The sequence below is a fragment of the Scyliorhinus canicula genome, chromosome 4, assembly GCF_902713615.1.
Source record: "Scyliorhinus canicula chromosome 4, sScyCan1.1, whole genome shotgun sequence".
Classification (NCBI taxonomy): domain Eukaryota; kingdom Metazoa; phylum Chordata; class Chondrichthyes; order Carcharhiniformes; family Scyliorhinidae; genus Scyliorhinus; species Scyliorhinus canicula.
In genome coordinates this window covers 39,821,658-39,843,421 of record NC_052149.1, presented here as the reverse complement: position 1 = coordinate 39,843,421, position 21,764 = coordinate 39,821,658, and the positions used below count along the sequence as shown (strand labels likewise).

Genomic DNA, 21,764 nt, shown 5'->3' with positions numbered 1-21,764 from the left:
TTCCCAATCCCCTGCTGAACTAGTTTAAACCCTCCCGAAGAGCATTAGCAAACTTCCCCCCCCCCCCAGGATATTAGTACCCGTCTGGACCAGGTGTAGACCATCCCGTCTGTAGAGGTCCCACCTACCCCAGAATGAGCCCCAATTATCCAGGAATCTGAAACCCTCCCTCCTGCACCATCCCTGCAGCCACGTGGTCAACTGCTCTCTCTCCCTATTCCTCGACTCGCTAGCACGTGGCACGGGTAACAACCCAGAGATAATAACTGTTTGTCCTGGATCTAAGTTTCCACCCTAGCTCCCCGAATTCCTGCCTTACATCCCTATCCCTTTTCCTACCTATGTCGTTGGTACCTATGTGGACCACAACTTGGGGCTGCTCCCCCTCCCCCTTAAGGATCCCGAAAACACGATCCAAGACATCGCGGACCCTGGCACCTGGGAGGCAACACACCAACCGCGAGTCTCTCTCATTCCCACAGAATCTCCTATCTATCCCCCTAACTATGAAGTCTCCAATGACTAATGTTCTTCTCCTCTCCCCTCTTCCCTTCTGAGCAACAGTACCCCATGGCTGACCCCTGGTAAGTTGCCCCCCCCCCCCCCCCCCCCCCCCCCAACAGTATCCAAACCTGTTACTAAGGGGAACGACTACAGGGGATCCCTGTACTGACTGCTTCCCCCCAGCCCCTCTCACCGTCACCCATCTATCTTTATTCTTTGGCGTAACTACCTCCCTGAAGCTTGTATCTATGACCACCTCTGCTTCCCGAATGATCCAAAGTTCATCCAGTTCCAGTTCCCTAACACGATTTCTGAGGAGCTGGAGTTGGGTGCACTTCCCACAGATGAAATCAGCAGGGACACTGACGGCGCCCCTCACCTCAAACATTCTGCAGGAGGAGCATTGTACTGCCTTCCCTGCCATCCCCTCTAGATAAAAACAAGAAAAAGAAAGGAAGAGCTTACCTGATATTCACAAAACACAAAAGAAATATTAATTTACCAACAAGGAATTACTTCCCCATAAACAGAAAATTTACACTTCCATATATAATGCCACATTTCAAATGGAGAAGTAATAATTTATGCTGCATGAAAAAAGGGTGCTGATTTGTTGGCAGGTCGACTCTGAATGGTGGAGGCTTTGCCATCTAAACTATTGTCACCCCACACTTTTGTTTTAATGCAAACAAACGCAAAGCCTGGACATGTTCCTTTCGCCTGCAGAGTAGAGGTCCCTGCATATGAATATATGCAGCTTCTGTAAAGTTTGAGATGCAATAGTTCTCTGGTGCATTCTCCATGACAACATTTAGAACAATCAATCAGAGTCGCCAAGTGGTTAGCCTTTTCACAGGCAGTACAAATTATTGCTGCCTTTGAAATTTGGCATTTTTGCATCTGTCCTGATAAGTGTAAGATGAAGAGCTTTAACATCATGGGTGGGATTCTTCCCTACCCGGCGGGGCGGGGGGGGTCCCTGCGTAGCAGAGTGGCGCCAACCACTCCGGCGTCGGGCCTCCCCAAAGGTGCGGAATTCTCCGCACCTTTAGGGGCCAAGCCCTCACATCGAGGGGCTAGGCCTGCGCCGGAGTAGTTGGCGCCACGCCGACTAGCGCCAAAACCGGCGCCAACGGCCTTTGACGCCTGCCGGACGGTGTCAGGGCTGGCCGAAAGGCCTTCGTCGGTTCGCGCATGCGCTGGTGCGTCAGCTGCCGCTGACATCACCACCGGCGCATGCGCGGTGGGGGGTTCTCTTCCGCCTCCGCCATGGAGGCGGCGGAAGAAAAAGAGTCCCCCCACGGCACTGGCCCGCCGGCCGATCGGTGGGCCCCGATCGCGGGCCTGGCCACCGTGGAGGCACCCCCTGGGGTCCGATCGCCCCGCACCCCCCCCAGGACCCCACTCATGCTGCCGATCCCACCGCCACGAGAGGTGGTTCAAACCACGGCGGCGGGAGAGACCTCTCAGCGGCGGGACTTCGGCCCATCGGAGGCCGGAGAATCGCCGCGGAGGGCACGCCGTTTGGCGGGCGTGATTCCCGCCCCCGCCAATTCCCGGGTGGTGGAGAATTCCGGCCACGGTGGGGGCGGGATTTTCGCCGGTCCCGGGCGATTCTCTGACCCTGCGGGTGTCTTTTTTCAGTAATACTGCCATTCATTTTTAAAAAAAATATTTTTTATTCTCCTTTTTCACATCTTCTCCCAAATTTACACCCACCAAAAATAAACAATAATCAGTAACAAATATGTCAATCCCCATATCAATAACAACGATCCCATCCTCCCACCAAACATTAGCCTGCATGTTCACATAAACAAATGACAAAGGAATCAGGAATCACCCATAGTCACCATTAACACACACCGCCCCCTCCCCCCAACCCTCTCACCCCCCCCCCCCCCAATGATGTTATCCAGTTCTTGAAAGTACATAATGAATAATGCCCATGAATTGTAGAGCCCCTTCATCCTTCCCCTCAGTTCAAACTTAACCTTCTCAACAGTCAAGAATTCCAACAGGTCCCACCGCCACACCAGGGCACAGGGTGGAGAGGTTGCTCTCCAACCCATCAGGATCCGCCTTAGAGCGATCAACGAGGCGAAGGCTACAACATCTGCCTCCGCACCTGTTTCCAACCCTGGCTGGTCCGACCCCGAATATGGCCACCCGGGTTCGGGTCCACATGCACCACTTTAGAAATTACCCTAAAAACCTCCTTCCAGTATTCCTCCAGCTTTGGACAGGACCAAAACATATGAACGTGATTAGCCCCCCCCACCCACCGCAACGTTGACACACATCTTCCACTCCCTCAAAGAATCGGCTCATCCTCGCCCTCGTGAGGTGTGCTCTATATACCACCTTCAGCTATATCAGCCCCAACCTCGCGCACGAGGTGGAGGCATTCACTCTCCGGAGCATCTCACACCAGAACCCCTCCTCCATATCCTCTCCCAACTCTTCCTCCCACTGGAGGGTGTTCTTTACTGTTTCTACTTTTTTTCTATGGTTATTTAACTTAATATTGTGTGAACTTAAGGTGTTGTTAATATGTTTTGTTGTTCATTAAGGATGGGCGAATGTTTATGACTGTTATCATTATTGTTGGTATTTTATAGCGGTTCGTTGGTGTTATATAAATACAAAATTTTTCAATAAAAATTATTTAAAAAAAAAACAAAAAAACATTTCCCCCTGCTCCAGCCCATACTTCGCTTCCAGCTCCTTCAGTCCTGCAAATCAACCCCTAAGAAACAAAACTTTTCATGTCTTAATCCCCTTCTCCTCCCATTTCTGAAAATTTCCATCTCACCTCCCTGGCTCAAATCTGTGGTCCCCCGAATCGGCATTTCCCTTGACTCCGCCCCAAGTAGATCAAGTACTTCATCTAGTTATCATGTTAAAACCTTGTGTTCAAATACTATTTTCAAGAATCTGTGGCAGAGTCTATTCTGCTGTGAGAGGCCAGTGTGCAACACTTGCATTTTGTCATCAAGAGATGTCAGAATTGTAATACCTAAAAGCACTTGGGCAATTCAAAAGCAAGTGCATAATCTTGGATGATTCAGGATTCAAATAGGAGAATGGACAAGCCATTTGGGTATTTCAGATTAATCTTTACAAATCACTTGCGTTTTGATCAAGGGTTTACAAATATCTATTCATAATTTGCTCAGTACAAAATCTGAACCTTGATTCGATAAATGTTAGTCATTCTTGAGTGAAAACAAGAGGGACGTTAGCACCGAGAACATTGGCAGATAAAAGATGACTGGGTGGGTGACAGGTCAGCATGCAAATCGCGATTTATCCAGTACAGCAATCCTATTCCAAGCACTTTGCTGAAATATTTCTAAATGAACACAATATATCATGTATTTTGTGTTAGTTGATGAATATATTGTTTGTTTGATTTAATGATTCTGCTTACTTCGTAGGATAGTGAGATTTACTCAAATCATTTCACTTCGGACCCCCGAAAAGGTAGTTATGGTGGCCGGGCGGTTAAAGCGTTTGATCTGAACTCCAATGGGGTTTCTCTGCACAGGTTTGAGCCCTGCTCACAGCAATTAATTTAATAATTGGGGCAGCATGGTGGCACAGTGGTTAGTACTGCTGCCTCGCAACACCAGGGACCCGGGTTCGATTCCGGCCTTGGGTGACTGTCTGAGTGGAGTTTGCACATTCTCCCCGTGTCTGCGTGGGTTTCCTCCGGGTGCTCCGGTTTCCTCCCACAGTCCAAAGATGTGCAGGTAAGGTGGATTGGCCATGATAAAACTGCCCCTTAATGTCCAAAGATTTACAGGTTAGGTTAGAGGGGGGGGGAGAAGAGGAGTGGGCCTAGGTGGAGTGCTCTTTTGGAGAGTCGGTACAGACTTGACGAGCTGAATAGCCTCCTTCTGCACTGTAGGGATTCTATGAAAAGTTCAAAACCATGAAATTCTTTCATCTCAGAAGGATAAAATCCACATCATGCTCTGTACAATTCTAACATACAAGTTTTCATTGAATTATATAGGTTTCAGTTGGTGGCTTCAGCTGTCATCACTGCGCTTTTGGCAAGATTACTTATGTGGACCAACATCATGCTGATATAAAATTGTTTTGCAATGTGGCCGTGGGATATTCCATAAATTGTATATGTTACAAATCAAAGCAAATATCAAACTGTAAACAGATCTTTTTTTATTGAGACAAATACAGACAAGCTGTAGGAACCTTATAAATCTGTCTTGTCAAGATTCGGGATGAGCAAAAGGTTAAAATTTCATAGGCTTCTTGAGAGGAAGCTATTTTCTGCATTTACTTGAAGTAGCCCATTCAAATAAAGAAAAATTATACTTGCATTTTGTGAAATTAAATAAATTATAACATGGATAAATATTTGGTAACATTCTGAATAGCAGGGAGAGAAATTTTACTGAAGCCTCTCTCATTTTCATACATGAAATGTTAACAGGAGTAAAAACTGGGAGATGACCAGCAGACTTAATACTTAAGCCTCTTTACCAGATTGTTCAAGTTCAAATACCAGCACTGTCTTAATAATCAAACTTGATTGCCATGTGATAGGGAAGGCCCCACAGACACCTCGGTGGATTTGGTAATGGGAAATCTTCACATTGATAGAATAACTCTGGTGTTGGGAAGATACCAATTCCCTACACCCCCACCTGCTAATCATATTCCTAGATATGGAGCAGCAGGATTTGTGGAGAAGTCCGAAGTTCAGATAATTCCACCTGGGGTCAATTGCTTTGCACCCATGTTTACATTTTGACATTCCCCTCACTGGTTTTGCTCTGGAGTGATTCTTGTAAACTTAAATGTAATAGAATTTTCTTGGTTCACTTACCCCCTAACTAATTGGAATTAAGTAGCTGAGAGGAAGTAAAAAGTTCTGAACACCCTCGCCCTCATACCTGATCCAATGTTGAATGCCATCTGAAAGACCATCAGATAATTTACCTGTGCAATTTCTTTCTCTCTTTACTTACTTTGCTTTTGTTTAGTGCCTTCTTCTCCAGGAAGAGATAGATGCAAATCTACCTATCATTTTACAGCGAAGCACATTAAGATAAGCTCTGACTTAATCGCTGCTGATGTCCATGCACGGCTAATGATTTTGCACTCATGAGAAATTATGAGCAACACAACTTCAAACAATGAAATGTCAGTTACTTTCTCAAGTTATTAGTGCACAAATCTCGAATAATTATGTTTTAATAGTCTGATTGTTTAGGGTTGTTTTAAAAGTAGATTTTTCATAAAAATATTTTTTTTAAAAGGAAAATGTCTGCCAGCTACCATTCTCACTGATCTTAATTAGGTGCTGTATGAACTGGGGCCATTTATCAACAGGCAGTTTTGTCATATTCCCTGAGAAAACAACACCATCTTTTAGATGTCAAATAAATGGCTTTAATATCTTAGACGACAGAAATCTGCTTGTAAAGAAATACAGTCAATTCAAACCTAATGCCCATTCCTATTCATCATTTAATATGCCCTGTGATAATCCATGGAAGCTGTTCCATGTCTGATGATGTCCAGGTGAACAACGACTGGAGTGGTTCCATAACACCAACATTATATCTCCATCAGGCGGTCATTGCCTACTATCACTTCATTCACGTGTTTTGCTGCAAGAACAATGGAAAAGAAACATTGAGCGCAAGAGAAAAATTAAAACCAGCAAGAATATTATGCAATAATATTAACAGTAAGTGGTAACCCTTGCACTTACATGAAACTTCACCTCTACTGGTTGAAGGCATGATACAAAATAGTATGGGCGGGATTCTCTGTCAGCGGGATCCTCCACTTCAGCAGCAGCACACTCACACCGGCGGATTTCATAGAATCATAGAATTAGAATCATAGAATTTACAGTGCAGAAGGAAGCCATGTGGCCCATCAAGTCTGCACCGGCTCTTGGAAAGAGCACCCTACCCAAGGTCCACACTTCCACCTATCCCCATAACCCAGTAACCCCACCCAACACTAAGGGCAATTTTGGACACTATGGGCAATTTAGCATGGCCAATTTAGCATGGCCAATCCACCTAACCCGCACATCTTTGGACTGTGGGAGAAAACTGGAGCACCCGGGGGAAACCCACGTACACAAGGGGAGAATGTGCAGACTCCGAACAGACAGTGATCCAAGCCGGGAATCAAACCAATATTCTACCAATAAAGGTCTAACTGTTTATTTCCAATTGAATTCAAATCACACCAGATAGCTGAAAGCTGAACACACAAAGACTGTTATATGAACATTGATAATTAATGAGTAATTAATGATGAAAAGGTTGGAAGGCCACCTTTGATGTGGAACTTTTTACCGTTTTTGTACACCTTCCTTTTCTTTTTAAAAAATAAATTTAGAGTACCCAATTCATTTTTTCCAATTTAAGGGGCAATTTAGCGAGTTCAATCCACCTACCCTGCACATCTTTGGGTTGTGGGGGCGAAACCCACGCAAACACGGGGAGAATGTGCAAACTCCACACGGACAGTGACCCGGAGCCGGGATCGAACCTGGGATCTCGGCGCTGTGAGACTACAGTGCTACCACTGCGCCACCACCTTCCTTTTCTAGGTAAAATATTTAGCCAGGGACATTCTTTGAGAATAATTTATTTTACCCCACTTCAAAAATACTTCTCAGCCATTTGGGCTCTTGCTCCCGATACCAAGACTTATTCCCTGACCAAGACTAGCAGCCGTGGGCGGCACGGTAGCATAGTGGTTAGCACTATGACTTCACAGCTCCAGGGTCCCAGGTTGTATTACCGGCTTGGGTCACTGCCTGTGCGGAGTCTGCACTTTCTCTCCATGTCTGCATGGGTTTCCTCCAGGTGTTCCGGTTTCCCCCCACAGTCCAAAAATGTGCAGATTATGTGGATTGGCTATGCTAAAGTGTCCAAAAAAGGTTATGTGGGGTTACTGGGATAGGTGGAAGTGTGGGCTTAAGTGGGGTGCTCTTTCCAAAGGCCGGTGCAGACTTGATGGGCTGAATGGCTTCTTTCTGTACTGTAAATTCTATGATTCAGTATTTAATCCTGCATCAGGGGCCAAGAACTACAATGGTAAGGATCTAATGCCAGAATTGTTTTGTTGAAAGAAATAAAAAAGGGCATTCTTAGTTTTCAACTGAAAGGCCTCAAAGTGATTTCCCTCTGAGCTAGAGAGTTTAGTAGGGTTTCAGCTCAATCGCAGTGATACGAAGACAAACAATAAATTTAAGTAATGAAACTACTAAAATATCAAAAATACCATTATTACTATCATATTCAAACTCAACTGTAAACAGTTACATGCAATTTCATTGGGAAAAAAGTAAAGTAATTTCCTTGTTCTTTAGTTACATTCCCCACACTCAGAAAAAAATTGTAGGGATGAATCTGTAAACATGAGATCAATCAGCATTTTATATAATAGGAAATTGAGGCAAAATGTTATTTTTTTTCCCCCCTCTCTGATGCGGATTGACTTGCTGTGATTTTCTATTTTTACTTTTAAAATAGATTTTAATTGGTTATCAAGTAGCTGTGAATAATCGTAGCCCACTGAAAACCAAAGTGAGATGGTTAACACATTTGATATCAATTTGTAATGTGTTTTCACACAGCGAAACAGTAAGGGTCTGCCATGAACTGATATATTTATCTGCAACTCGCAAAACAGTGTGCCAAAACAAATGGTTAAAGTTAACAGAAATAGTTAAGTGAAAATTACATTCCAGTGCTACACTGTCAAATGTCCTGCCAATTTGGATGACATACTAAACAGGTGGATGCAAAAGATCCCATGGCACTATTTTGAACAAGAGCCATCGCCTGGCCAATGTTCCTCCCTCAACCAATAGCTTCTTAAAAGAGATTACATGCTCCTTGTGGGACCTTTCTGTGTGCAAGTTGGCTGCCATGTTTAGACTAACACCCATCCATTACAACACTGACTATATTGCTGAAGTACTTATTTGGTTGCAAAAGGACTATATAAGCGTAAACCTTTTCTTATTTAAATAATTCAAAGCAGATACCAATTGACCTTTTGAATATGGCACCCGTATCATTGGCTTTAAAAACTGCTTTCTATGCTGCAGTAAATGGAAACAGTTTTGTTCATGGGGCAATTATGATCATAATCATTTTATATCAGTAGAAATGTTAATGATATGAATGTTGATTTTTATTTTATACAAATTATTTTAAAAATGAAATAAATACACAAAACAAAAAATAATACTTAGCTAGCTATGCAGGTGTCATTGTTCCCAACCTTCATTAGAAATCAATTTTTCAGTCATCATTTAATATAATGAAAGGAATTTATATTGCTCCCCTCTCTCCTTCAAGGGTGAATGACCATCAGAAAACATTAATTAAAAATGCATGGGATTCATTTGACTGGTGAGCTCACCCTTGATGGGAGCTCACCAGTTCTTCGTCTTTCAAACTTAACCTGCCATGCCAATCCGTTATCCTCAATCAACTTCCCGCAAATTAAAGGTATGCAAATTAAAGGTATTTCATGATTGATCATGACTGAGTTAATAATTTAAGGTGTAAATGGTGCTACTATGAATTAATCACTGAGTGACAGGAGGAAGGTAGACTGCAGGAGAAACCGATGAATAATCCAAATTTAGTTGAGCTGGTGAATAACATTAATTAAGAGTTGTTATAGGTTTAAATGGTTGGGGAATTGTTGATGTCATCACAATGTGCACAACTCTAAGTTTTACCTTTATAGGAAAATAATTTTAATGTAAAGACATAGTGATCTACAGTACTAAGTCAAGGTATTTTACCAAATTTATTCAATGGGACTGAATAATTTTGTTGGCCTGCAGGGACCTGTATTTCCAGAATTTAAGCCGTTCAAACAATAAACTTGGGCCTTTGCAAGCCAAAAAAAAACTGCATGTAAGTATAAAAAAATGTAAAATACTACTTCCTTTAAGAAAATTTATTTACGTGGACCTGCTCCTCCACTATCCTATGAAGTACTGTAAATCATTAATAAAAAAATGCACTGTTTTACAAGAAAATCCCCTTGTAAAAGTCACTAAGTCAGCCTGAAATCCTGTTGTTCGACCCTGTAGAGGATAAAGGCCTTGTAGCTTTTGCCAGAACGGACACTGTTCCTGACAGATGTTAAGCTCATCTCACGATGGATCGCGTTGGCTCAGGACAATGACCCTTTTGTATGAGATTCAAATGTCAGGACAACAGAAAGCTTAGTGTAAAGCCAACTTCCCTGTACTTGGGGTGGGGAGGAAGCGAAATCTGCGTGCAAGCTCAAGGATAAATTGCTGCTGCCTGAGATAGCTTTTCGTGTAAAAGGTTCGCTCCGAGACAAAGACCACCAAGAAACTAATTCCCCCAGGAATAACTGTTGCAGGTTGGCTTATGGGACAAAAAGATAATCAAAAGATTGTCAGAAATAAAAATTATAATTTACCCAATTTTTCTTTTGAAAAAAGGGTTGGCTGATAGTTGCATTCAGCTTTCGGCTAATGGTCAAATACCCTACTTTCATTGTATCATACTGTTAAATATTTTCAATTTTGAAACGGACAACTTTTCATTACTCTGCTAATCTATCCTCATTTTTATTCTTTCACCATAATATACCTAATTTCTGACTGGGGAAGGAAGGAAACCTGTTCCTATGTTTCTGCCCACTGTTGCTGTACAACCATCTATTTGAGATGGTGACATGGTTGGACAAAAATTCCAAGTTCCCCTCTCTCACTGCCCTCTTGGGAGAATCAGATTTTATAGCAGTTCTTTTAATCATTTTATAATTTTGTTGGTGGGGTTATAAACTTGATGGTCTTGCAAGCTGCAAGAATGGAAGAGACTCTTCTTTGCAGGGCACCTGACTTCTAGCTGTACGTTTTTCTTTCCTATTTGCTATAAAAGCAGGAGTGCCAGGCAAGGCAATTGAGAGTGAGAAGTGCGCAGGAGAGAAATTCTATTGTCCTTCGGGCTGACTGAAGAATGTGGTAATGGCAAATCTGCTAGCTGTCAAATGTATTTACTGTAAACCAAATGCTTAATTGAAAAAGTTAAATGTCCTGAAAACGTTTTATACTGCAATGTTTAAACTAATAAAGGATGTTTGAAACAATAAAGCTCTGAATATTGTCTTTAAGTTGTAATTATTTGTGTAATAAAATGCAACACATTTTCAATTAAACTAAAGTGTTTATGCGCTGGTAATGTCATTGCAACATAGTAGACTATGTGGTAAACATGCAGCAGAATAATTCAACATCTTAATTGCACCATTAAACATGCAACAACGAGATACATATTTGACAGCTGGCAAGATGTCAAGTCCCATTCTTTGGCAACCAGATCTGGGAAAGAAAGCATTATCAAAACATTTTGTACACTATTTAATTTAAATTGAAAAAACAAATGACCAAATGCCTGAGCTCAGTGAGGGCTGTGAGCTGAGTGCTGAATGGAGGCAAGACACTTTACTGAATGGAGGAGAGGAAAAACAAGCCGAGGTTTGGCCAAGCGGACTTGGTATCTTAGCGATATTGTATGGTTCTTGGGAGGGAGTACACTTAAAAATAAATGTTGCACACATATATTTTGAAGTCTTGAAGTCCTACAGTCTACATTTTAACTTCCGGAGTAACGCTTCACAAATGTAATTATTAAAGTTACTTTAACTTATGCAGAGTGTTTATTTAATGCAACAGTTTGAAGCAAGCGTCAGCTTGGCGGTGGTGCAGTGGTATTGTCACTGGACTAGTAATCCAGAGACCCAAACAAGATCTGGGGACCTGAGTTAAAATCCCACCACGGAAAATGGTGAAATTTGAAATGATTTGTTGTTTGTGTAAAACCCATCTGGTTCACTAATGTTCTTTAGGGAAGGAAATCTGCCATGGTCTGGTCTGGTCTGGTCTACATGTGACCTCAGATCCACAGTAATGTGGTTGACTCTCAAATGCCCTCAGTTAGGGATGGGCAATAAATGCTGGCACAGCCAGTAAATTAATTTTAAAGAAATTGCCTTCGACTGAATGCCACAAAGGGAGCTGAAAGAAATATCCCTTTGTACATAATGTAGAATTTTTAAAAAAGCAGCTCAAAAGAAGAATTTACGCTCCACAACATGTACCAAATCTGTGCCACCATAATTAGGGTTATGGGAAAACCTGTGCCACCCTATACCTAGAAACAGGTCATCCGGCTACAGTTGCGGTTATGGAAAGACTAGATGGGAGAGAAGAAAAGTAACTTTTAAAAAGTGGTGCTTTGTCACATATACAAGTGACAACAATTATTAACAAAATTACTTACATTTGGCATCAACACACTGCGTACTTCCCACCAGACAATCCTTGAGGTCAGCCCCTTTCTCAATGACTGCTCCATTGCAAATAACGCTACCCTGTATACAGCATCTGGAAAATAAATGTGGTTAAAAATCACTATTTTGATGGCGTACAGGTTTGCAAACAATCACAATCCTATCAGTTATTCATTCTTGAAAGAAGTGCAGAGCAAAAGTCAGTAAAGGCTGTGGGCCCGGGCACCTTCCCAGCAGTAATACTGAGTAACTGGGCTCTAGAACTATCCACACCTCTCACCAAGCTTCAAAACTAGCATCTACCCAATAACGCAGAAAATTGCTCATGTATACCCCGCCCACAAAAAAAGGCGAGACAATTCCAATACAAGCAATTACTGTCCCATCTGTAAAGTGATGGAAGGTGTCACTGACAATGATATCAAGTGGCACTCACACAGTAATAACTTGCTTATCGATGCTTAGTTTGGGTTCTGGCAGGGCCACTTGGCTCCAGACCTCATTACAGCCCTGGTCCAAACATGAACAAAGAGGTCAATTCAAGAAGAAAAGTGAGAGTTACAGCCCTTGACATCAAAGTGGTATTTGACTGAATGCGTCCTCAAGGAGCATGAAAAAATCAAAATCAATAGAAATCAGAGGAAAAACTCACCACTGGTTGGCGATATTTAGCGCAAAGAAAGGTGGTTGTGGTCATTAAGGCGCAAAACATCTCAGCCCAGGATATTGCTGCAGAAATTCCATCTCAACTGTTTCATCAATGCTCTCTCCATCACAAGGTGAGGAGTGGGGATGCTTGTTGATGATTGCACAGTGTTCAGCTGCATTCGTGATCTCAGATGCTGAAGCGGTTTGTGCCCGATTCCAGCAAGACCTGGACAATATTCAGGCCTGGGCTGGCAAGTAACAAGTAACATTCGCTCCATCTAAGTGCCAGGCAATGACCATCTCCAACAAGAGAGAATTCAAACATCTCCCCTTGGCACTCAGTGGCATTACCATTGCTGAATCCCCCAATGTCACTATCTTGGGGATTACCATTGACCAGAAACTGAATTGGACCAGCTGTACTGTTACGACACCCTGTGCATGTGCGCAGTCAATTCCAGCCCCAATTGTCCCGGAGCGACAACACAGGCGAATTAACCAATAATTCTTCTAAACACACCTGAAATCTTTGACCCTTCGCAGTCCCGTAATTACAGTCACCAGGTTTGTAAGTTTAAATACAAGTACTGTTTATTTATAACAAGAACAAATATGCAATATGTTGTAAACACAGCTGCTTAATGATAAGCCAATACCTGACTCCCCCCTTCAACTGCCCACACACACAAGACAGACAAACACAAAGGGGTGGAAAGGGGTAAAAATAATAAGGATTAAGGTCAAGTGTCCTTGCTTCAGATGATGAGTTCTTTAGTGCACATTCTTCACAGTATGAATGCAGATTCAAGTCTCTGGTTTATAGCCTGTAATGATCTTCCTTGGAGCTACAAATATCTACTCTCAGCTTTTCCTGGAGAGGCCCTGGCTTCCATTATTTTTGTGTTGCAGGGCGTTATCAGATTCTGAATTCTGCTTGCATCAGCCTTTTCTGTAGAGTCAGTTCACATAAGTGACCTTTTGGTGAGAATTCAATGGTTATTTGTGGAGAATACAGAGTGGGAGAAAGAGAGTTCTTCTCTCTTAGCTGCCAAAGCGAAACAGAAAGCACCTTTGGTCTCTGAACCATTTCAGTGGGAACATATCCAATCATCACCTGTTACTGGGCAGAACATAGCCTTTTGGGCCAATTCATTGGCTGGCAGCCAAATCAATCAAACCGAGACTCAGCCAATCTCTGTCATTGGTGCCAGTCAGTCCATCATTCCAGTCCAAACCAGCATTGGTTTCTGCTCAAATTAAAGGAACAGGCCACTGCTTTTTTAATACACATGTCCACAAATCATCCATGAATCAAAACTGTAACTGCAAAAATAAAAGGGGAAACAAGGAAATCGACAGGGAATAAACAAGAAGGAACAGGAAGGGTTGTTACAGTATAAAAATGTGGGTGCAAAAGCAGATCAGAGGCTGGGAATTCTGAGGTGAGTAACTCATATCCTAATTTCTCAAAGTATGTCCTCCATCTACAAGGGAGAAGTCAGGAAGGAATGTGATCGAATACTCTTCACTTGCCTGGATGAGTGACCCTCCAACAGCTTTCGAAAAGCTTGACAGCATGCATGACAAAGCAACCCGCTTGATTGGTACCCCATCCACCATCTTAAATATTCACCCCATCACCCACACACAGTGGCAGCAATGTGCCCCTGCTCCATCTACAAGATACAGCAACTGACCAAGCCTCCTTTGGCAGCAGCTTCAAACTCACTACTACCTTGAAGGGCAAGGGCAGAAGACACATATCGTCCTAACTTCGAACTATGAACTATGTTGCCTTCACTGTCACTACATCAAAGACCTGGAACTATCTTCCTACCAGCATTGTGGGTGCACCCACACAAGATGGATTTCAACATGGTACACCATCACCGTCTCAAGGTTAATTCAGGATGGTCAACAAATGCTGATTTTGTCAGCAACGCTCACACCCACAAAGTTTTCTTTTGTTAATTGGAGGGAAATGGATGCTTGAAATTGTCAGGCAAAATGTCTCATCCAATACTGCCCACCTTCTGGTGCATCAATTTGGATTTAATCTTCAAGTAATGATCCATCCTAAAAGATTTATTTGTGTTTCTCTTTCAGATGCTGGCACGTTATGTACATATTGGATTTTAAGTGACCCTCAGCTTTCATGCTTTTTAACCGTTTGTAAGAATTCAAGAGTTATACCTCAACGGTTAACATTTTTCATTTGATGTTGCCTGATCTGGAGTATTTCCAGCATGTTCTGTTTTTGCTTATTTTGCCTATCCCAAATTACACAACGTAAAGCAGTTGCTCTATAAACAGTGTCATGCATTATTAAGCACTCAACCAATTACCTTCAGTGAGTATTCCATAAACATTCATATTGTCACACTCTTATTTTAAAAAAAACGTATTTTATTACAAACTTGTATCAAAGCAGGTTACAGCAAGTAAACACCCCAGGAAACATACTTTCCAATAACCAATTATACAGATTTCCCCCCTTTTTCACCTCCCCCCTCTCCGCATCACACACCACCCGCCCTCCTGCAACGAATAGCTCCTCAAACACGGTCACAAACATCCCCCACCTTTTCTCAATCTCCCCCGCTGAGCCCCTTAACTCATACTTTATTTTCTCTAACCACAGGAAGTCGTACAGGTCACCCAACCATGCTGCTACGCCCGGTGGCGATGCCGACCGCCACTTCAGTAAAATTTGTCGCCATGCAATCAGAGAGGCGAAGGCCATGCCTTCCTCCTCTCCATGAGCTCCGGCTTCTCCGAAACCCCAAATATCACCACCAAAGGGTCCACTTCCTTCTCCACTACCCTGGCTAAGATCGTGAATACTCCCGCCCAGAATCTTACCAATTTTTCGCAACCCCAAAACATATGCGCGTGATTCGCTGGCCCCCGCCCACACCTCTCACACTCATCTGCTACCCCCTGAAAGAACCCACTCGTTCTCGCCCAAGTCATATGCACCCTGTGCACCACCTTAAACGGCATCAGACTCATCCTTGCACAAGAGGAGGTCCCGTTTACCCTTTGCAGTGGCTCACTCCATTATCCCCAATTGATCACCATTTCCAACTCCGCTTCCGATTTCTCCTTGATCTTCATCACCCACTCACCGCCCTGCTCCCCCAGCCATTTATATATATCCCCAATTTTTCCCTCCCCTTCCACACCCGGAAGCAGCAGTCGCTCCAGCAGGATGTATCCCGGCAACCTAGGGAACCCCTTCCAGACCTTTTGTGCTAAGTCCCTAACCTGCAGATACCTGAACGCAGGGGCTTTAAAAAGGGCTTGCGAATAAGATTAAGCAGAATGCGAAGATATTCTATAAATACATTAAGGTGAAGAGGCTAGCGAGGGCAAGAGTAGGGTCCATTAGAGACCAAGGGGGCAATGTGTGAAGCCACAAGACATTGGCAGGGTGTTAAATGAATGCTTCTCATCCGTCTTCACTCAGGAGGACGCGTAGGTACAAAATTCAGGAAATGGGGCTGTGAGGACCGTGAGCAGTTTGACATAGGTATTGAGGATATATCGGAGGCTTTGACGGGCTTAAAAACAGCCAAATCCCCAGACCCAGATGAATTGCATCCCAGGCTGCTGTCGGAGGCGAGGCAGGAAATTGCAGGGGCTCTGGCACAAGTTTTTAGTTCCTCTCTAACCACGGAGAAGTGCCATAGGACTGGAGAACAGCTAATGTTGTTCCACTTTTCAAGAAGGGTGGTAGAGATAAACCAAGGAATTACAGACCAGTGAGTCTCATATCAGTGGTAGGAAATTATTGGAGAAAATTCTGAAGGAGAGTAAATTTCCACTTGGAAAGGGATGGGCTGATTAGGGAAAGTCAGCACGCTTTTGTCAGAGGCAGGACACCCCTAACAACTTTGATAGAATTTTTTGATAAAGTGACTGAGTGTGTGGCTGAAGGAAATGCAGTTGATGCAGTTTATATGAATTTTAGCAAAGCCTTTGACAAGGTCCCACATGGGAGACTGATTGAGAAGGTTGAAGCACATGGGGCGGATTTCTCCACTCCTGCGAAAAATCGGGAAGGCCGTCGTGAACTCGGCCGAGTTTCATGACAGCCTCGGAAGCCGCTCCTCTCACCTTATTCACCCCCACCCGGGGGACTAGGAGCGGCCCTCCGTAACTCTCGGCCTCCGGGCCTTGACGTTTGCGTCAAGGCGGCGCGCCGAGAATGACGCGGCCGGCGCGCCTAGTGACGTCAGCCGCGCATGTGCAGGTTGGCCGGCTCCAAACCGCGCATGCGCGGCTGACGTCACGATGGCTCAAACCTGCGCATGCGCGGTTGCCGTCTTCCCCTCCGCTGCCCCACAAGACGTGGCGGCTTGATCTTGCGGGGCGGCGGAGGGGAAAGAGTGCGTCCCTTTGAGACGCCGGCTCGATGATCGGTGGGCACCGATCGCGGGCCAGTCCCCTCCCGAGCATGGCCATGGTGCTCACTCCCCTCTCCGCCCCCCACAAGCTTCAAACCAGCTTTTGGCGCCATGTTCACGACGGCAGCGACCAGGCGTGGTTGCCGCCGTCGTGAACCGGGCTGGAACGGCAGGGCCCATCCGGGTCAGAGAATCGCCGGTCGCCGTGAAAAACGGCGAGAGGCGATTCTTCCGAGCGGGGGATGGGAGAATCGCGGGGGGCGCCAGGGGGGCATGTTGTGAGTCGCCCGGCCCTCCCACGATTCTCTCACCCGGCGTGGGGAGCGGAGAATCGCGCCCATGGAATTCAAGGAAACTTGTGAGATGGATCCGAAACTGGCTTAGTAATAGGACACAAAGGGGGGTGGTGGTAGAAGACTGTTCTATCGCTGCTCCAGACAGGAAGACTCCAGCGATTTAAAAGAAAGCTCCTGGGTAAGTGCTCTGATGTCAGGAGGAGACATTCTGCCCCGCTGGGCTCCGGTCCTGTGCACTGCTGAGGGGGCATGCATACGCGAAACGGTTGGCATTCTGAAAGCCGGTCATGGCCGGCATTTTTAAAAGCCGATCGCGCCATTGGATACTATTTCCCCTGACTGGGAACGCCACGACGCATGGCCCCACGACCCTCCTGACACCTGCCAGCAACACACCTGCAGGTCCCGACCCTGGGTTTGAAAATGACTGCCATAGGAGGTTTCAAAAGAGAGCAGAATATATATTTGCAAGGGATGAATTTAGAGGGCTACCGAGATAAGGCTGGGATTTGGGACCAGCTAGGTAGCTATTTGGGAGCCAGTGCAGACACTATGGCCGAATGACCTCCCTCTGCACTGTAAAATTCTAAGATTCTACAAATTATTTCCTCTGGGGCAGCACGGTGGCACTTCTGCCTCACAGCCCCGAGGTCCCAGGTTCGATCACGGCTCTGGGTCACTGTCCGTGTGGAGTTTGCACATTCTCCCCGTGTTTGCGTGGGTTTCGACCCCACAACCCAAAGATGTGCAGGGTAGGCGAATTGGACACACTAAATTGCCCCTTGATTGGAAAAATGAATTGGGTGCTCTAAATTTATTTAAAAAAAATTATTTCCTGATTCGGAAAACCTCAGAATACACAATTTGCAAAACTCTTCTGGCAGCTGCTACAATTTTCCCTTTAGGATTTTGGCAGCTCAACACTTACCACCTGACATACCACAACAACAGGTTCGCACCGGTGAAACAAAAAACACTGATTGGAAAATTGGGATTAATGACTGTGGATCCTGATATCTTTATTTCTTTGAGCTTTCTTGCCCAATTAATGCATTATATTGTTACTGCATACTTATAAAAAAGTAATTTCTCCAATATCAAATTTTACTTTAGGTAGTTTCAACTTTAGAATTGGGTCTCCCAGGAATGTGTCAATATTAGCTAAGAGAGCCAGTTGTACAGAAAGGTTTAACTCCACCACTTTTCTTGATCAGCAAACAAATCAATTAGAACCTACGGTGCCTTTTCAAACATTGTGTGCAGACCTTGATTTAAATTTTTTTTTGCAAAGTTAGAGTAAGCTAAGTTAAAACTAGTGCTAGTTTTCAGTAAATAATTCATAATATTATAAGCAAAATTACCTGCATGTACAGATGCTACCATTATTTATTCTGCCTTGGTCCCAGGCAGCATGATCAGCTCGTTGCTGCACCAACAACAGCTGAAGCATAGTTTACTTTGGCACTATTACTAAGTGGAAAACTTAGCCTTTTATGTGCCAGTTTCTGGGACGTGATCACAGGGATTGACATCTGAACTGTGGACCACCAAATAAGCCAAACACCAAAGCCCCCACACTAATTACCAGTGGTATACGCTCCCCTGCCTCCCATGTAAACAAACAATTTTGGCAAAGCATGAAGCCAACACAGTACACGGTACATGTCCATGCCCTACTTCTCCACACTGTCGGTAGCGGTATTATCTCTTCACCAATTGTCAAGTTCTGGCTTGAAGAGTGAAAAAAACACACAATTTTCCTGAGCTTCGAAAAAAAAAAAATCATCTTAAGGCTTTTTTTACTCTTTAAAATACACATGACTATTTTTATCTGTGAGCCCTATTTGAGGTCTGGTGACTGCATTGTGTGTAAAACTACGTAAACAGGCAATATATATGTCAACTTAAGTAAATTAAATGTCAATCGATTCGCAAAAGGAGCTTAATATTGAACTTCAAAATTAACTTCCTTGACGGCCTAGGGTATAAAAGTTTCCAGGTCATAAAGACCAGAAAGTCCTACGTTTAGTTTCAGATCAACACTGACTTATCTGATTCCAGCTGCTGATTTCACAAGCTAGGGAGAAAAAAAATGAAAGGTTCCCTCTCCTGATCACTATCCTATGACCCTTGGCGGAACGTTTGTGCGAGACATTAACATTCAGATGCAATACTTCCGGTTGCGGCATGGAGTCGCATGTTTGGTGGCTTCTGCCAGAGTAGTCTTTTTTAAGCTCTTTACATCCAGTTTTTGGGAAAATTTGTTTGTGAGAAGCTGTGGGAAGGTCTGGGGCATTTATTTATTTATTTTTAAAAATAAATTTAGAGTACCCAATTCATTTTTTCTAATTTAAGGGGCAATTTACATTGTCAATCCACCAACCCTGCACATTTTTGGCTTGTGGTGGCGAAAACCACGCAAACACAGGTAGAATGTGCAAACTCCACATGGACAGTGACCCAAAGCCGGGATCGAACCTGGGACCTCAGCGCCATGAGGCAGCAATGCTAACCACTGCACCACCATCCTGCCCTGTCTGGGGCATTTATAGAATGGCAAAAACCGGAAAAAAGAATCCAGGGAAAAAGAGAGTGAGCGAAAGTACGCCCCCGAGCGTGGTGAGGGGTATAGCGGGATGAAAGATGGGAGAGAGCCCGCCGGGTGGGGCCGCGCCAATCACAGTGGAGAAGACGGCTGAAACAATGGCTGGAGAATTTGAGCGGTTGTTCTCAAAGCCAGTATGATGGCCTTGCTTAAGGAGTGGGTGGGCAGGATCCTTGCCCCGATGAGAGAGAGGAGCTGGTGAGGACTTAGCCGGCGGTGCGGGAACAGCGGAAGAAAATGAACGGGGTGGAGGAGGCATTGTTGCGACACAGCGACCAGTTCACCTCGATAGGTGAGGAGCTGTGGAGCGTGGCAGAGATAAACAGAGGGCTGAGAACCAAGGTAGAAGATCTGGAGAACAGGTCACAAAGACATAATCTGAGGATCGTCGTGTGCCTGAGGATATGGAGAGCACGAGGCCTACATAGTGCTTTGCCGACATGCTGGCGAAGTTGATCATGGAGGGGAGGATCTCTCTCAGTATGAATTGGGCAGGGCTCACCGGTTGCTCCCGGCCGAAACCGAGAACGAATGGACCGCTGAGAGCGGTGATTGCCTGCTTTCAAACTTCTCAAGTGAAGGAGAAGGTGCTGAGGTGGGCGGAGCAGAAGCGGGAGTGGGACGGCAACGGTATATGAATATACCAGGACAACAATGGAGCTGGCAAGGAGACGGGCGGCCTTCGGTCGAAGCAAGGTGGAGTTGTATAAATGCAAAGTGCAGTTTGGTGTGGTCTACCTAGCGAAGCTGCGGGTCACGCACAATGGCAGGGACTATTTCTTCGAGATGGCGGTGGAGGCATTTGTGAAGACAGAAGTCCTGTTTCTGGACTAAATTTGGACTCTGATGGTTTTTGACTGTGTTTTTCCTTTATGTTGTTCTTTTTTATGGGTCTCATGTTTAACCGTTTTGTGTAATAAGGGTTTGGGCCAGCGAAGTTCAGGATTTATGGTTGTTTGGGTTTTGTTGGGACATGGGGCGGTATTCACCAATCCCGCGGCAGAGCGTCCACACCGTCGCGTTTTACGACGACGTGAACGTGCCGCGCCCAGGACTAATTCTGGCCTCTACAGAGGCCAGCACGGCGCTGGAGCCATTCGTGCCGCTCCAGCTGCCGATCCCTGCACGAACTGTGTGCTGCTGGATGTGCGCATGCGTAGTTGCGCCGCGCCAACGAGGACATGCGCAGTGGCGCCGGCGCCAACGCGCCCATGCGCAGTGGCCTCCTCCAACGCGCCGGACCCGACGCAACATAACGCAGGGCTACAGGGGCCAGCGCGTAGGAAAGGAGGCCCCCAGCCACAGAGGCCAGCCCGCCGATCGGTGGGCCCCGATTGCGGGCCAAGCCACATCGGAGGACATCCCCCCCCCCCCACAGGCCGCCACCCGACCCTGCAACGCCGAGGTGCCGCCGGCCCAAAGCAGGTTGGAACGCCACCGGCGGGACTCTGCTCTTTTCTTACGGTCGCTCGGCCCACCCGGGCCGGAGAATTGTCGGGGCGGCCGCGTAGGCCCAACCAGCGCCGCACCAACCGCGCCGCTGCCAATGGCGCTGATTCTCCGCAGTGCCGGCATCGGGGCCCGTTCGCGGGGATTCTCCGGCCCTTCCCAGGGCAGTGAGAATCCCGCCCAGGACGTTGTTGGGAGTTTGGAAGGGGTGTGTGTGGGGGCCTTGGAGGTGGTGTGTTTTTTCGTTGTGGGAGAGGCTGCGCTGGCAGGGGCCAACATGCTAGCAAACGTAATGTTGGCTAGTGAATGGCAGCAAGGTGGGGGGAGGGGCCATAGCCATTGAAACCTGTATGGGCAGGTTTCGATGGGCCTGGGAGGTGTAAATGGTGGGGGGATAGTGACGATATTGGGTGAGGTGTTTTCAAGAGGAAGAGGAAGTGGATGTGACGGTGAGTCGGTCCAGGGCTGGGTCTTTTCGGCTAGGCGGGGCCTGGGAGGGTG

General features: G+C 45.3%; 1 protein-coding gene across 1 annotated transcript in view; it reads right to left on the bottom strand.

Annotated features, from left to right (window-relative positions):
- Positions 1-4,672: 4,672 nt before the first annotated feature.
- The window catches only part of eif2b3 (eukaryotic translation initiation factor 2B, subunit 3 gamma), a 161,885-nt gene continuing 144,793 nt past the window's right edge, over positions 4,673-21,764 (bottom strand). Inside the window, exons 11-12 of the mRNA XM_038794088.1 lie at positions 11,847-11,950; positions 4,673-6,149 (exon numbers count right to left, since the gene is read on the bottom strand). Coding sequence (XP_038650016.1) covers positions 6,097-6,149; positions 11,847-11,950 — 157 coding nt within the window. The 3' untranslated portion in view covers positions 4,673-6,096. The remainder of the gene's footprint in view (positions 6,150-11,846; positions 11,951-21,764) is intronic.